Consider the following 14953-nt stretch of genomic DNA (forward strand, 5'->3'; position numbering starts at 1 on the left):
GCACGGAAAAAAATATTTAGTTGGATCAATCAGAAATCTGGATATATTAACCAGATCGTCTGGTAAAATATGGACGATCCATACTTTTGTTTAAGTTAATCAGACAAATTTGGTAACGCGTTTCTGATAAAGACAACCAGACAAGTTTGGTGACTCATATTATGGTTTAAGTAACCAAATAAATCTGGTTGAATTCTGGTGAAAATGACTACATTGTTAGTTGTAATATGATGGTAATATCTTATAAATATAACTAGACTTCTGATTGAAGAAACAAGTATAGTGTAGTTCATTTATCCAAAGTACAAATAACAAAATGTTTTCTAGCAATTATAAAGAATATTTATTTTATACTTTCTTTTACAATAACAAAATAATAATTACAATAATTATATATTATACATATATATAACTTATAAGTTTACAAGGCAAATTTAGTTGCTACTAACAAATTGCCGCTCAATGGCAAACGTGCTACTATCGCAGGAAAAGGGTTAAACAAATGAGATATATTTACAGCCGTTAAGCCTACGGCATCCTGAACTTCGAAACCATGTAGGTTTTCATTAAATCCTATGGTATACATATTTTGACATACTAAACACAAATCATCGCTTTCATTGCATAAAATTTTTTGTATAATGCCAAATTGGGGAAGATCATCTAAAATATCAATAACTACACAGAGATTAGGTTTGTATATTATACCTCTATGCTGAACCCAAGTAGTTTCCATGCATTTTCCAGTGAAAGTAGGGGATAAAGAACTTTTAATTAATTGATATTCGTCAATTAGAAAAATGGGACCAATAAAAACAATAGGTCCCATTTTCTGATTTTCACATAATATAGTGTTAGATAAAAACCTGTGACATAAATTGAGCTGTTCTTTTACGATTAATGTATGAGTAATATTTTTGCGAGAACAAGTTGCATTTGCAGCAAGTTTAAGTAGACGATTTTTAGATTCAAACCGCATAACACTTAAATGAGATAAAGGTCCGCTTTTTTTCATTACTGTTTTATAATGAGTTAAATTGTGATGTTTACATTTAAGATTGTCACAGAAAAGAGACATATATTTTTCGTTATGTTCTGCAACTAATACTTCTAGTAATTCAGCACATTCTTTCTGAAGGTATTTAGCATTAACAATGTCATGTATCTTGCGTAAACTCAAAAAATATTGCCATACATCATCATGAGGTACATCCTCGCCAACAAGAAAAGGAAAAAGAAGTAAAAAATTACTCATTTCACTTGCTGAAAATTTTAAATCCTTTTTTCTTATTTCGTTATCAGTTATAAGAGGTGGCTTGTTTGTTATATTATTGGAGCCATAATCAAATGCTTTAAGTCGTTCATTTAGACAGGATAAAGAAATTTTTTTGGTTTGAATTATATAGTGATACAAAATGTGAGCCATCCCATATTTATAGACACCTTCATCGAGATCATGCATCTTGTCTACCATGGCATTAGAAGTTACATGAAAGTAATCAATTTTGTTCCATATACTATTTTGTTTGATGCCACTATCTTTAAAACTTTTAGTTTTTATGTCATCATTATAATTAATTTCAGTTCTTAAAAGATTTTCTTTCTCAATAACACACGAATGAGCTTCATTTTGTGACATTTTGCACAAACGACAATAGTATGTGGCATTGAATCCTTCAGCAAAATCTAATGCGGAATTTAATCCCAAATTGTCCCCCAAAATAAGGCCTAAAGCAAAAAATACTTGAATAAAACCAGTCTTTGTTGGAATATATAAACCTTTTCTCTGTAAATCATTTATTTCATCAACGAGAATACCAAAGATACTGCTATTTTGAAATTGATTTCTATCCGCCGAATGAAAAAGTAAGGCAAGGAAAATGTTATTTAGTTGAGAAGAAACCTGAGGAGGCATACAAGGTATAAAATAAAAAACAGCACCAAGCTTTTGAATAGTAGCATGAGAACCGAGAGGGTTATTTACCTCGAAATCGTCAAAAAAAAGAAAAAGAGGGATAACAATTTTATCCTTATAATACAGTTGCTTTTTTCTTTGCCATATTTCACCTTGAATAAAATTTGATAACAATTCTTTCTCATTCTCTAAACTTTCCATGTAGTTAAGAATAATATCCAATACTCCCGAAAGAGATAATAACTGTTGTAAGACTGCTTTTATAGATATAAATTTAGCTTTGACATCGCACATTTCTTTTCTAATACAACCATTAATAAGTTTCTCATCAAAGCGACTTCCAACAACATAATCTGTCGCCTGTATAAAATGTTTAGTAGAAAACAAATTTTTAAATCTTTGGTATTCTGTTTCCATAGACATAAATGGTTTTGTAAGAATATTTAGTCCTTTCTTTATTCTAATTAATACATTTTCATCGACAGACACATTCTTCAAGTCATTCATAATGGAAGGTATCACAAATGATGATATATTATTGAGAAGATCATGCATCTCATCCACTATTATTTGAATAATATTCCGTGGAAGGCCTGGAGTGGCATACAGCTTACTAATAAAAGACATGACAAAATCTTGTACCGAAGTACTTGTAGCTAATTCAAATGATTTGGTATTGTCATCAATCAAAGATACTGCATCATCAATCACATCTTGATTGTTAATTGCAGCGGCCATATTCTGATCGTCGCAATCAGGCACGATACCGTTGTTAATATTACTCTCTTCGTTTGATTTGTAATTAGAATGTAGTACAGAGGGTACTTTGTGAAATGATATCAAATGTCTGCGGAAAGTACGCCATCCTTTAAAATCTCGATAACATTTTTTTTCTGGACACATAATCTTTTCATTAATATTCCATTGATGACATATTTGAATGTGAAGATACAATGCCTTAACAGATGCAAATGCATTATACTTACAATCTTTGACAATACATCGAACCATGGTGACAATCACAGCAATAAATGTATGCTTTAAATAAACTACTAAATAATATAACTAATATAAGTATAGTTCAACAAATTTAATGAAATAAAACTTAAAAAAATCAGTAGCTGAAAATCATAATACGTTTACTACTAGTTACAACATAAAAAAACTTCTTACTTTTCGGAAAAAGCTTTCAACTGTTTACTTACTTGAGGTATAACTTTATCCCACTGAGTATGTAATTCATATAATGCAAATTGCAAAAAATACCAAATATTTTCACATTGAGGAGAATATTCAGCGTGTAAAGCATGCACGCACTTAAAGCATACATCTATTGCCGTGCGAATATCATCGAATCTGTAATAATTTTTGTCTATTACGACGTAAAAGTCCTTGCATAATGATAAAGTTGAGCCTACAGCAACAACAAGCGGTTGAACTTTTGTTTTCAAAGCTTGGGCTCTGCATCTAACTCTTTCTAAACTCGGCTCCAAATCATTCATTACCTACATAGTAGAAAAAACTTTATGAAAGGACTGATACAAACATTAATTTACATACGAAAAAAATTGTCATTGCTAGTTGAATTAATAAATTATTAATAACTAACTTTAACATGAAGAATAAATCCATCTATCATTTCCTGAGTACTTGGCTTCCACTTTTTTCTATTTGCTAGTGGTACAGGTACTGGAGTAAATAGATGTCCTAAGTTTAGCATAAGGCACAAATCAGAATCTCCTAAAAATAGAAATTACTTTTTAAAAAAATCAATATCATTTGTATTGCAATACAGAGTTAATGTATATTCTTCATTAAACATATAGAAAGAATTTTATGCAAAAAATATATATTAATGTGTGTAAATGTCACATTAATGTTTTCATGGCACTTTTTACTATTGAAATTATTCTATTTGACGGACAATACCTTCAATAGATAATAACAGTGAAACTTTCCTTGTGAATTCTCCCCACCTACTCCACATTCGTGTGTCGTACTCAGGATATAATTTTTTAAAGTCTGATAGAAGCTAAAAAGTTTACAACAAAAAAAATGGTTTTTTATCATTCATTAAACATTTTTATATTTTGGAAGATTTATGCAAATGTATCGGACACTTACTAACTGGAAGCCAGTTGCTAACTGAAGAGCACTATATTCAGTTATATAATCATACACACTACTTGTTCCCTGTCGTAGCTGCGCCAATCTAACATCACGAGTAGCATCCCATTTTTCTTTTACTTCTTCGTATGGTTCTTTATGAGTACGAAGCCACTCAAGCATTCCACTCAAATCATCATTTAAAGTTACAACTGTAAAATAATAAATTGCTCATACTTTACATAATAATAGCAATTTTTTGAAAATATATAATTTAAAAGATTTTAAATATATATATATATATATTTTATTAATTTATTTTATTTTATTTTATGAAGAATCTAACCTGGTTCATTGTTTGTCGAATTTGAAATTTTTTGTCTTAAACCACTTTTACGTAGTTCTTTTACATAATTTGTATATTTATCGTACAATTTGCCTTTGGCATTTACTTTCTTGTCAGAATGCTTTTTATAAGGAATATAATATGTCTCCTGTACAAAAAATATGATAAAAAAGGCGTAATATAAAAAAAGAATATAAGGATTATAAGATATAAGGAGATATAAGAAATATTATATATATATATATATATATATATATATATATATCTTATGTCTCCTTATTATACATATAGAAAGCCATATTACTAACTTGAATTTCTCCTGGAATAGCGTCCTGTATTTGCAAGGCTAATTCTTGCCATCGTCTATGACTTACTCTAATAAATACATATATCGTATTATTATTAACAATTATTTAAAAAGCACATTAAATAAATAAATTTTATCTGTTAAGATAAGTATAAAGTACAAACAGGTCAAAAATTCTAATATAAGCAATCGAATATCTCGTAAACGAAGTAAAGTGTTTTAAAACATAAAGTTTAAGACAAAAGTATCATAATCATCTCTTAATATATAATAAGTAATAAAGATAGCAAACGCACCCTAAAGTTCAATTTACCTTTTGTTCTCGTTTTCTTTTAACTCATTTTTAATAATGGCTAAACACAGTTTGCTTCTTGCTGCGTCCTTTTGTTTATAACTACAAGTACTATTTAAAACAGTTTTGGCAGCTTTTGCATCTAAATCAGTATCACAGAGTTGTGTAATAACCTAATAATAATTGAAAAAATTATATATTTACATAAAAGAAAAAATATAACACATTTATAAAAATATACTTTCAAAAAGTACATATGTATAAGATAAGTAATAATATAATAAAAAATATAATAATAAAATAAATAGTACAATAATAAAATAAATTAATTAATAATTTTCGTACATTTTTATTATTAATAAATTAAAAATTACTGACTTTACTTACATTTGTTGTAGAATGTATCTCTTCTGTCTGCTCTCCTCCTTCTTCATTCAAAGTGATTACCTAATAAATATGCAAAATGTAAAAAATGATGACGAAAGATGTATGCAAACACATTTTAAATTTTACATAAAGTAAGTTATTATTACTATTAAGAAATTAGTTTATAAAATGTATATTTAAAATGTTATTAAAAATTAATTTTTAATATTTATTTAAAAAATTTATTTGTTTGACTTACGTTTAATACTGTTTCTTTTATAACAGTGTTATCAGTGTCATAAACATCATTGTTATCAGAAATTACAATTGGAGGATTTAAAGAATCGTTTTCTGTTGATATGTCATTTATTAAGGATGATGCTTGTGAAGAGATTAATTGCTAAAAATAATATTCTTAAAATATTAATTGCTAAAAGTAATCTAATTATCATCAACATACACTCTTTATATTTAAATAAAAGTAATAGTGAAGTAACAATCCAAAAGTTATTATTAGAATATTTGCAAGAAAAAGTATAAAATATACAAAAAAATTGTAATATTTGCACAGAACAAAATATTGTAAATATACATACCAAAAATACTGTCAATACCTGTGTAAGTAGATCAGCCTTATAATGGTCTAATTTATCACAAAATTTGATTCTAGGTCCTATCTTTGGTATTATAGTCTGAAAGTCGGAAGGCTTCATAATTTTCAAAGCTGTATAATCAATTTCATTTGCTAAAAAAAGAATAATTTTAGCGCTAATGCTGATAAGAGTCTTGTTGAACTAATTGGACACACACACACACACACGCACGCACACACGCACGCACGCACACAGACAGACAGACAGATGTAAACTAAACCACAAATCATAATACAAAAAAAGATCTATTGTGTATATCAACATAATAAAGAAGTATTTTCGAAACAACATTTGTTTTACTTTTTAGTTTATGAAAAAAAATATGAATAAGAGGCAAACAAATGCATCTGTAAAAAAACTGTTAATAGCTTGCTAATACTGACACGTTATAATCTAACAATGTAGTATGCTTCCGAAATCGAACTTTTATCATATCAAAATATACAAACCTTTAAAGATGTCAATATAATCTTCAAATCCCCATTCACGAAGTAAATCGCATGTTTTATCATCCATTTTTAATATATAATCGTTTTTGAGGTTATTTTTATCCAACAACACGTCCACAACACGTCCACAACACGTCCAACACGTTTAACACGTCCAACACGTCCACAGTCCAAATTTATGATTTTTGTGAGGAAACTCACGACAGTGTTTCCAGTCTCGACTCTTTTCACAGCAGCGTGCTGTAAGTGGAGAGGATAGCGAACAGCTTGGTCGACGGCACTCGACTATCTGCTGTTTCCTTTTCTCTCGAGCTGTCTCCTTCATGGAAAAAAGACAGCAGATAGTCGATTGTCGATCGCTTGCTGCTGTAAAAGATTTGAGACTGGAAGCACTGCTTACGATCATCAAATGAAATAAGAACTGCGCGTATAATTCCGATGCAACATCCACACACGGTATCCAATGAACTGTTACGGATATTGTAACAAAATATTCTGGTTGGTTACCAGAATATTTTATTATAATAACCAAAAATTGTGTTTAATTGTATTAACTATACATATCATGTTTATCTATCTATGTTATATAGTTATAATAACCAGACACTTAGATATTATAACTAGATTAGTAATAATCAAAATTTTACCATTGTCACACCTAAATATTCTGGTTGGTTACCAGAATATTTTATTATGATAACCAGAAATTCTATTTAGTCCAACTAAATCTTGTTGAACCAAGCATGTCATGTTAATATAACTGTGCTTGTTTTTTCCGTGTGGGAATACTATTCTTCTTAATATTGGCTCTGCAGTGTGATGTATACGGCAAGCGACAGTACGTCCCAATATTTTAACATTTCTTTGAGAATGCCCCTGGTTTTTCGCACATGATGCAAAATAATGTCTTATATTATTTTTAGCAAAAAGACCTTTGCACTTTGCACAAGGAATAAAATTGGTTGCTTTTCTATTTAAATGTTTTCCTGGACGCCGACAAACAATTAAATCTCCTTTATTTTCGTTAGAATCCGTATTATATATGAAATTTCCTCTTCGTCTGAGTATACCAATAATTTTCTTTCGTTCTGGGTTACCTGAAATGATGAGTACAAAATCTATAATGAATTACAATTAAATTAAGAATGAATTACATTTTCAATTAGAATCATCTAAATATATTTATATTTATATTTATCTATTATTATTGTTGTGATTTTATTATCAATTATCAATAATTGTTATTGTTATTATCAATTATTATTGTTACTATTAACATTATAATAATTATTATTATTTATACTTATAAATTTTAAAATTATTGATTATTTTGATTTTTATTTATTTTTTAACATTTATATTTATATTTATCAATTAATCCAATCGAGACTAAATCTAATTTTCATAATATAAAATACCATTCGTTGCATCATCTCTGGGAACAGTTATAAAATAAGTTGGGCAAATTTTAATTAGGATGTGCATTAAAAAATATGAATTTCAAAAACAACCTAAGGTAGAAAATTCTTTGAAATAATTAAATGAAGATTATGGTATTAGTGTAAACAAAATTCTTAAATTTATAAACAAATATTCAATTAAAAAAGACGAAGCATTGATAGTTTACAACGTGAGCAAATTATGTAAGCGATTAAAAAAGAAAGACTTTGTAAATTAAATTAGCCGAATGGATAACAAAATTTTATTTCTCATAAAATTTTAGGTAATTTTAAGTTGAAGAAAATTCCGCTTTAAAACAATTTTTAAGATATAAAGTTTTAAAATTAGGTAAACTACAATAAATGATAATTTTTTACATATTTTCATATTAGAATTTTCAATTTCAATTAATTTTTAAAATACTTACAAGGGAACGGACAGAACTGTCCCTCACCGATTTTAATGACCTTCGGATATGTTGTAGAACATAAGAAAATATTACACCCATATTTTTTTTTTATCTGCGTATCTCGACGTTTAGGGGTTGAAACCACCCCTCGAAAATAACGCATTTTTTCGTTTTTTGCGAATATCTTTGAAAATATAAGGTTTATGAAAAAATGTTTTATACAAAAGTTTTATGGTATTTTATACTCTTTACAATAGTATATTTATATTTTTAAAAAATTTTAAATTTTTTAATTCCACCCCCACCCCTTTTATTCCACCCCCACCCCTTTTTTCAACATTTTAAAAATTTTGTAAGGACAAAAATTAAAGAGCATTAAAAGCCGAATCAACCCATATATAATAACATATGGGTTCCATCATTCTCAATTATTAGCAAAACGAAATAGTAATCTCGCACTATAGGTGCCGCGCTAGAAGTAGTGTTGCATTATTTATTTAGTCGCGTCACACTCAATAACTGCCTCTTCTGCGTATATTTTTATAGAAAAACATAAAAATGGATTAATTTTAATTATATAATACGCAACGTATTACACGATATAAAGCATAAATGCATATATATAACAAAAGTAGCATATATATACGTATGTGCCTACATACATTTTCATTGTTACAAATGCGAATATAAATTAATATGAAGCAAAATATTTTTTAAAATTTAAAACTGCAAATACAACATAACGAAATATATAATATCAAGAGAAAAATATAAAACATAAACTGCAATAACTATTTGCATAATTATATTATTTACACTATATGCACGTAGCACGCTCTGATAATAAAGATAATATAAGTATATAAGTATATAATTTAATTTAATTTGAAGTTTGAAAATATATTTATACGGATGTATATATACATTTTGCATACGACACGGACAAATAACTTTAATATCAGTGTTGATAGAGGGACCGGTTGTTTTCGCGCAAGCGCATCACGTGAGGTTTCAATAAAATATCTATTAGTAATAGGAAGGAGATCTTTGATCGTACATCTTGCACACGACAACATATAAATATAGTAACAGTGATAGACGGATCGGTTGTTCTCGCGCAGGCGTGAGGCTTCAATAAAGCATCTATTAGTAATAGGAAAGAGATATTTGATCCCCATACAATTTTTTTGCAAATTTATAAAAACGTGAACACATTTCACATATTAAACACGCATGTATATTTTCTCGTATTAAATAGAATAATTTATAAATATTGTATTTTATTTGATAAATACTGGTCAGATTTTTGCAAAATTGTATGGGGACCAAACATCTCCTTCCTATTACTAATAGATACTTTATTGAAGCCTCTCGCCTGCGCGAGAACAACCGATCCGTCTATCACTGTTACTATATTTATACGTCGTGTGCAAGATGTACGATCAAAGATCTCCTTCTTATTACTAATGGATATTTTATTGAAGCCTCACGTGATGCGCTTGCGCGAAAACAACCGGTCCCTCTATCAACACTGATATTAAAGTTATTTGTCCGTGTCATATGCAAAATGTATATGTACATTCGTATAATGTATTTTCAAACTTCAAATTAAATTAAATTATATACTTATATACTTATATTATCTTTATTATCAGAGCGTGCTACGTGCATATAGTGTAAATAATATAATTATGCAAATAGTTATTGCAGTTTATGTTTTATATTTTTCTATTGATATTATATATTTCGTTATGTTGTATTTGCAGTTTTAAATGTTAAAAAGTATTTTGCTTCATATTAATTTATATTCGCATTTGTAACAATGAAAATGTATGTAGGCACATACGTATATATGCTACTTTTGTTATATATATGCATTTATGCTTTATATCGTGTAATACGTTGCGTATTATATAATTAAAATTAATCCATTTTTATGTTTTTCTATAAAAATATACGCAGAAGAGGCAGTTATTGAGTGTGACGCGACTAAATAAATAATGCAACACTACTTCTAGCGCGGCACCTATAGTGCGAGATTACTATTTCGTTTTGCTAATAATTGAGAATGATGGAACCCATATGTTATTATATATGGGTGGATTCGGCTTTTAATGCTCTTTAATTTTTGTCCTTACAAAATTTTTAAAATGTTGAAAAAAGGGGTGGGGGGTGGGATAAATTAAAAAATTTAAAATTTTTTAAAAATATAAATATACTATTGTAAAGAGTATAAAATACCATAAAACTTTCGTATAGAACATTTTTTCATAAACCTTATATTTTCAAAGATATTCGCAAAAAACGAAAAAATGCGTTATTTTCGAGGGGTGGTTTCAACCCCTAAACGTCGAGATACGCAGATAAAAAAAAATATGGGTCTAATATTTTCTTATGTTCTACAACATATCCGAAGCTCATTAAAATCGGTGAGGGACAGTTCTGTCCGTTCCCTTGTTAGTATTGTTACTAACTTTGCATGTAACATAAAACTTACCCTTAGGTAGAAAACAAAACTTTTTCACATCTTCTTCAGTTTTATGTTTTGTTTCCAAGTGTCTTGTTAATTGTGTTTGAAATTTTCTACAATATAGGCACATATTTCGTTTCGGTTTACAATTGTCGGAAGTTTCCACGTACATATTTTTATCATCACATACAACTACTTTAGATGAGTTTGATGATGTCAAATTTAATGTACTATTCACCGTTTTGTTTTTACTTGTGTTAGTCGTACATTCACGTATATTTTCATCATCTGTGTCTTCAGGCATAGAGCAATCTGATAGATGAAAACTATCATCGATATCCCTCTTAGATATAACAGAGGTATCAGATTCAGTATTAATATCATGGATTTCACATTTTGATGTTAACTGTTCCTTTTCAAATGTAGATTCCGCGAGTGGAACAAATACATCATTTAAAGTATTATTGATGACGTAAGTCTTGTTTACATTTGAAGAAACATCATTGTTATTAGAGACACTACATGTATTATTTAGCTGCATATTGTTGTATGTAATATCGTCAGTGTAAGCATCGAAAGTGCTTTCTTTTTTACTAATACTAGAACACAACAATGCGCGCGCTTCGCGCGCGCCACTTAGCATTTTTATATTGAACATTGCACTTTTTTTTCTTTTATTAATATTACTCTCACACACTTTATCATATTTAATGCCCTTCTCTATCTCACGCTCCTTCTCCCCCTCTCTAAATTACTAATTATATTATTAATGATATTAATTATATTATTTTCATATTGTTCAATATTACTCTTACATTTTACTTTCTTATTTAATCCTCGTCTTTATCTCTCACGCTCTCCCACTCTCCACCCTTCGCCCCTCTCTCTCTCTCAATAAACACAAATTAGTAATTATATTATATTTTCATGTTTCTTAATATCACTCTTACATACTTTCACTCCATACTTAATCCCCTTTAAATAAATTAAAAATTATAATATATTATATGTAATGTTACCTGTTAATTTTCAATCAATTTACAAAACTTTCACTTTCTGGCGAACTCTTTAGAAAATTATTGTACGCGTCCGGAACTATATGAAAACTGCGTTAAGATAAATTAATCTGTCAATATTCCATTAGCACTACACGTCTAGCCCTCAAAATTCAAGTTTTTGGGGAAAAATAATTGTTTAAAAAATGTTTCTATTAATTATAACACCTTATCTCTATATAAAACTATTGTACGCGTCCGGAACTATATGAAAACAGCGTTAAAATAAATTAATCTGTCGATATTCGAATAGGACTACACGTCTAGCCCTCAAAATTCAAGTTTTTGGGGAAAAATAATTGTTTAAAAAATGTTTCTATTAATTATAACACCTTATCTTTATAGAAAATTATTGTACGCGTCCGGAACTATATGAAAACTGCGTTAAAATAAATTAATCTGCTGATATTCGATTAGCACTACACCTCTAGCTCCCAAAATTCAAGTGTTGTGGGAAAAATAATTGTTTAAAAAATGTTTTAATTAATTATAACACCTTATCTCTATAGAAAATTATTGTACGCGTCCGGAACTATATGAAAACTGCGTTAAAATAAATTAATCTGTTGATATTCGATTAGCACTACACGTCTAGCTCCCAAAATTAAAGTTTTGTGGGAAAAATAATTGTTTAAAAAATGTTTTAATTAATTATAACACCTTATCTCTACAGAAAATTATTGTACGCGTCCGGAACTATATGAAAACTGCGTTAAAATAAATTAATTCGTCGATATTCGATTAGCACTACACGTCTAGCCCTCAAAATTCAAGTTTTTGGGGAAAAATAATTGTTTAAAAAATGTTTCTATTAATTATAACACCTTATCTTTATAGAAAATTATTGTACGCGTCCGGAACTATATGAAAACTGCGTTAAAATAAATTAATCTGCTGATATTCGATTAGCACTACACCTTTAGCTCCCAAAAAATTCAAGTTTTGTGAGAAAAATAATTGTTTAAAAAATGTTTTAATTAATTATAACACCTTATCTCTATAGAAAATTATTGTACGCGTCCGGAACTATATGAAAACTGCGTTAAAATAAATTAATCTGCTGATATTCGATTAGCACTACACGTCTAGCTCCCAAAATTCAAGTTTTGTGGGAAAAATAATTGTTTAAAAAATGTTTTAATTAATTATAACACCTTATCTCTATAGAAAATTATTGTACGCGTCCGGAACTATATGAAAACTGCGTTAAAATAAATTAATTCGTCGATATTCGATTAGCACTACACGTCTAGCCCTCAAAATTCAAGTTTTTTGGGAAAAATAATTGTTTAACAAATGTTTTAATTAATTATAACACAGTAACTTTTTAGAAAACTATTGTACGCGTCCGGAACTATATGAAAACTGCGTTAAAATAAATTAATCTGCTGATATTCGATTAGCACTACACGTCTAGCTCCCAAAATTCAAGTTTTTGGGGAAAAATAATTGTTTAAAAAATGTTTCTATTAATTATAACACCTTATCTCTATATAAAACTATTGTACGCGTCCGGAACTATATGAAAACAGCGTTAAAATAAATTAATCTGTCGATATTCGATTAGCACTACACGTCTAGCCCTCAAAATTCAAGTTTTTGGGGAAAAATAATTGTTTAAAAAATGTTTCTATTAATTATAACACCTTATCTTTATAGAAAATTATTGTACGCGTCCGGAACTATATGAAAACTGCGTTAAAATAAATTAATCTGTCGATATTCGATTAGCACTACATGTCTAGCCCTCAAAATTCAAGTTTTTGGGGAAAAATAATTGTTTAAAAAATGTTTCTATTAATTATAACACCTTATCTCTATAGAAAATTATTGTACGCGTCCGGAACTATATGAAAACTGCGTTAAAATAAATTAATCTGTCGATATTCCATTAGCACTTGACGTGTAGCCTTAGAAATTCAAGTTTTTCGGGAAAAATAATTGTTTAAAAAATGTTCTAATTAATTATATCACCTGAACTTTATAGAAACATATTGTACGCGTCCCGAACTATATGAGAATTACGTTAAAATAAATAGATCTGTCGATATTCGATTAGCACTTGACGTGTAGCCTTAGAAATTCAAGTTTTTCGAGAAAAATAATTGTTTAAAAAATGTTCTAATTAATTATATCACCTGAACTTTATAGAAACATATTGTACGCGTCCCGAACTATATGAGAATTGCGTTAAAATAAATAGATCTGTCGATATTTGATTAGCACTTGACGTGTAGCCTTAGAAATTCAAGTTTTTGGGGAAAAATAATTGTTTAAAAAATGTTTCTATTAATTATAACACCTTATCTCTATAGAAAATTATTGTACGCGTCCGGAACTATATGAAAACTGCGTTAAAATAAATTAATCTGTCGATATTCCATTAGCACTTGACGTGTAGCCTTAGAAATTCAAGTTTTTCGGGAAAAATAATTGTTTAAAAAATGTTCTAATTAATTATATCACCTGAACTTTATAGAAACATATTGTACGCGTCCCGAACTATATGAGAATTACGTTAAAATAAATAGATCTGTCGATATTCGATTAGCACTTGACGTGTAGCCTTAGAAATTCAAGTTTTTCGAGAAAAATAATTGTTTAAAAAATGTTCTAATTAATTATATCACCTGAACTTTATAGAAACATATTGTACGCGTCCCGAACTATATGAGAATTACGTTAAAATAAATAGATCTGTCGATATTCGATTAGCACTTGACGTGTAGCCTTAGAAATTCAAGTTTTTCGAGAAAAATAATTGTTTAAAAAATGTTCTAATTAATTATATCACCTGAACTTTATAGAAACATATTGTACGCGTCCCGAACTATATGAGAATTACGTTAAAATACATAGATCTGTCGATATTCGATTAGCACTTGACGTGTAGCCTTAGAAATTCAAGTTTTTGGGGAAAAATAATTGTTAAAAAAATGTTTCTATTAATTATAACACCTTATCTCTATACAAAATTATTGTACGCGTCCGGAACTATATGAAAACTGCGTTAAAATAAATTAATCTGTCGATATTCGATTAGCACTACATGTCTAGCCCTCAAAATTCAAGTTTTTGGGGAAAAATAATTGTTTAAAAAATGTTTCTATTAATTATAACACCTTATCTCTATACAAAATTATTG

General features: G+C 28.5%; 2 protein-coding genes across 3 annotated transcripts; both read right to left on the minus strand.

The window, feature by feature from the left end:
- Positions 1-421: 421 nt before the first annotated feature.
- Positions 422-2926, minus strand: LOC118646711. Its single transcript, XM_036290180.1, has one exon. The coding sequence runs from the start codon at positions 2924-2926 to the stop codon at positions 422-424; it is 2505 nt and encodes an 834-aa protein (XP_036146073.1).
- A 133-nt stretch (positions 2927-3059) lies between these two features.
- On the minus strand, positions 3060-7568 carry LOC118646201. Of its 2 annotated transcripts, none has more exons than XM_036288589.1 (11): positions 6435-7568; positions 5947-6077; positions 5592-5732; positions 5354-5413; positions 4988-5139; positions 4676-4742; positions 4368-4515; positions 4040-4233; positions 3845-3947; positions 3525-3655; positions 3060-3420 (listed from the first exon to the last, which is right to left on the minus strand). In XM_036288589.1, the coding sequence occupies exons 1-11, from the start codon at positions 6499-6501 to the stop codon at positions 3085-3087; spliced, it is 1530 nt and encodes a 509-aa protein (XP_036144482.1). In that variant the 5' UTR covers positions 6502-7568; the 3' UTR covers positions 3060-3084. The 2 variants fall into 2 exon arrangements, with proteins under 2 accessions (XP_036144482.1, XP_036144476.1); XM_036288583.1 differs by having other exon boundaries at positions 5929-6077.
- Positions 7569-14953: the final 7385 nt, after the last annotated feature.

Source organism: Monomorium pharaonis, chromosome 1 (assembly GCF_013373865.1).
Source record: "Monomorium pharaonis isolate MP-MQ-018 chromosome 1, ASM1337386v2, whole genome shotgun sequence".
Taxonomy (NCBI): domain Eukaryota; kingdom Metazoa; phylum Arthropoda; class Insecta; order Hymenoptera; family Formicidae; genus Monomorium; species Monomorium pharaonis.

What these genes read in the sequence shown, in the direction of transcription:
- LOC118646711 (XM_036290180.1), bottom strand. Translation starts at nt 2,926, where the DNA reads ATGGTTCGATGTATTGTCAAAGATTGTAAGTATAATGCATTTGCATCT.
- LOC118646201 (XM_036288583.1), bottom strand. Translation starts at nt 6,501, where the DNA reads ATGGATGATAAAACATGCGATTTACTTCGTGAATGGGGATTTGAAGAT. An exon ending in AGATACATTCTACAACAAAT is followed by an intron (nt 5,140 to 5,353) that starts GTAAGTAAAGTC and finishes AATTATTATTAG; the next exon opens with GTTATTACACAACTCTGTGA. An exon ending in ACTGTTATTATCTATTGAAG is followed by an intron (nt 3,656 to 3,844) that starts GTATTGTCCGTC and finishes TTCTATTTTTAG; the next exon opens with GAGATTCTGATTTGTGCCTT.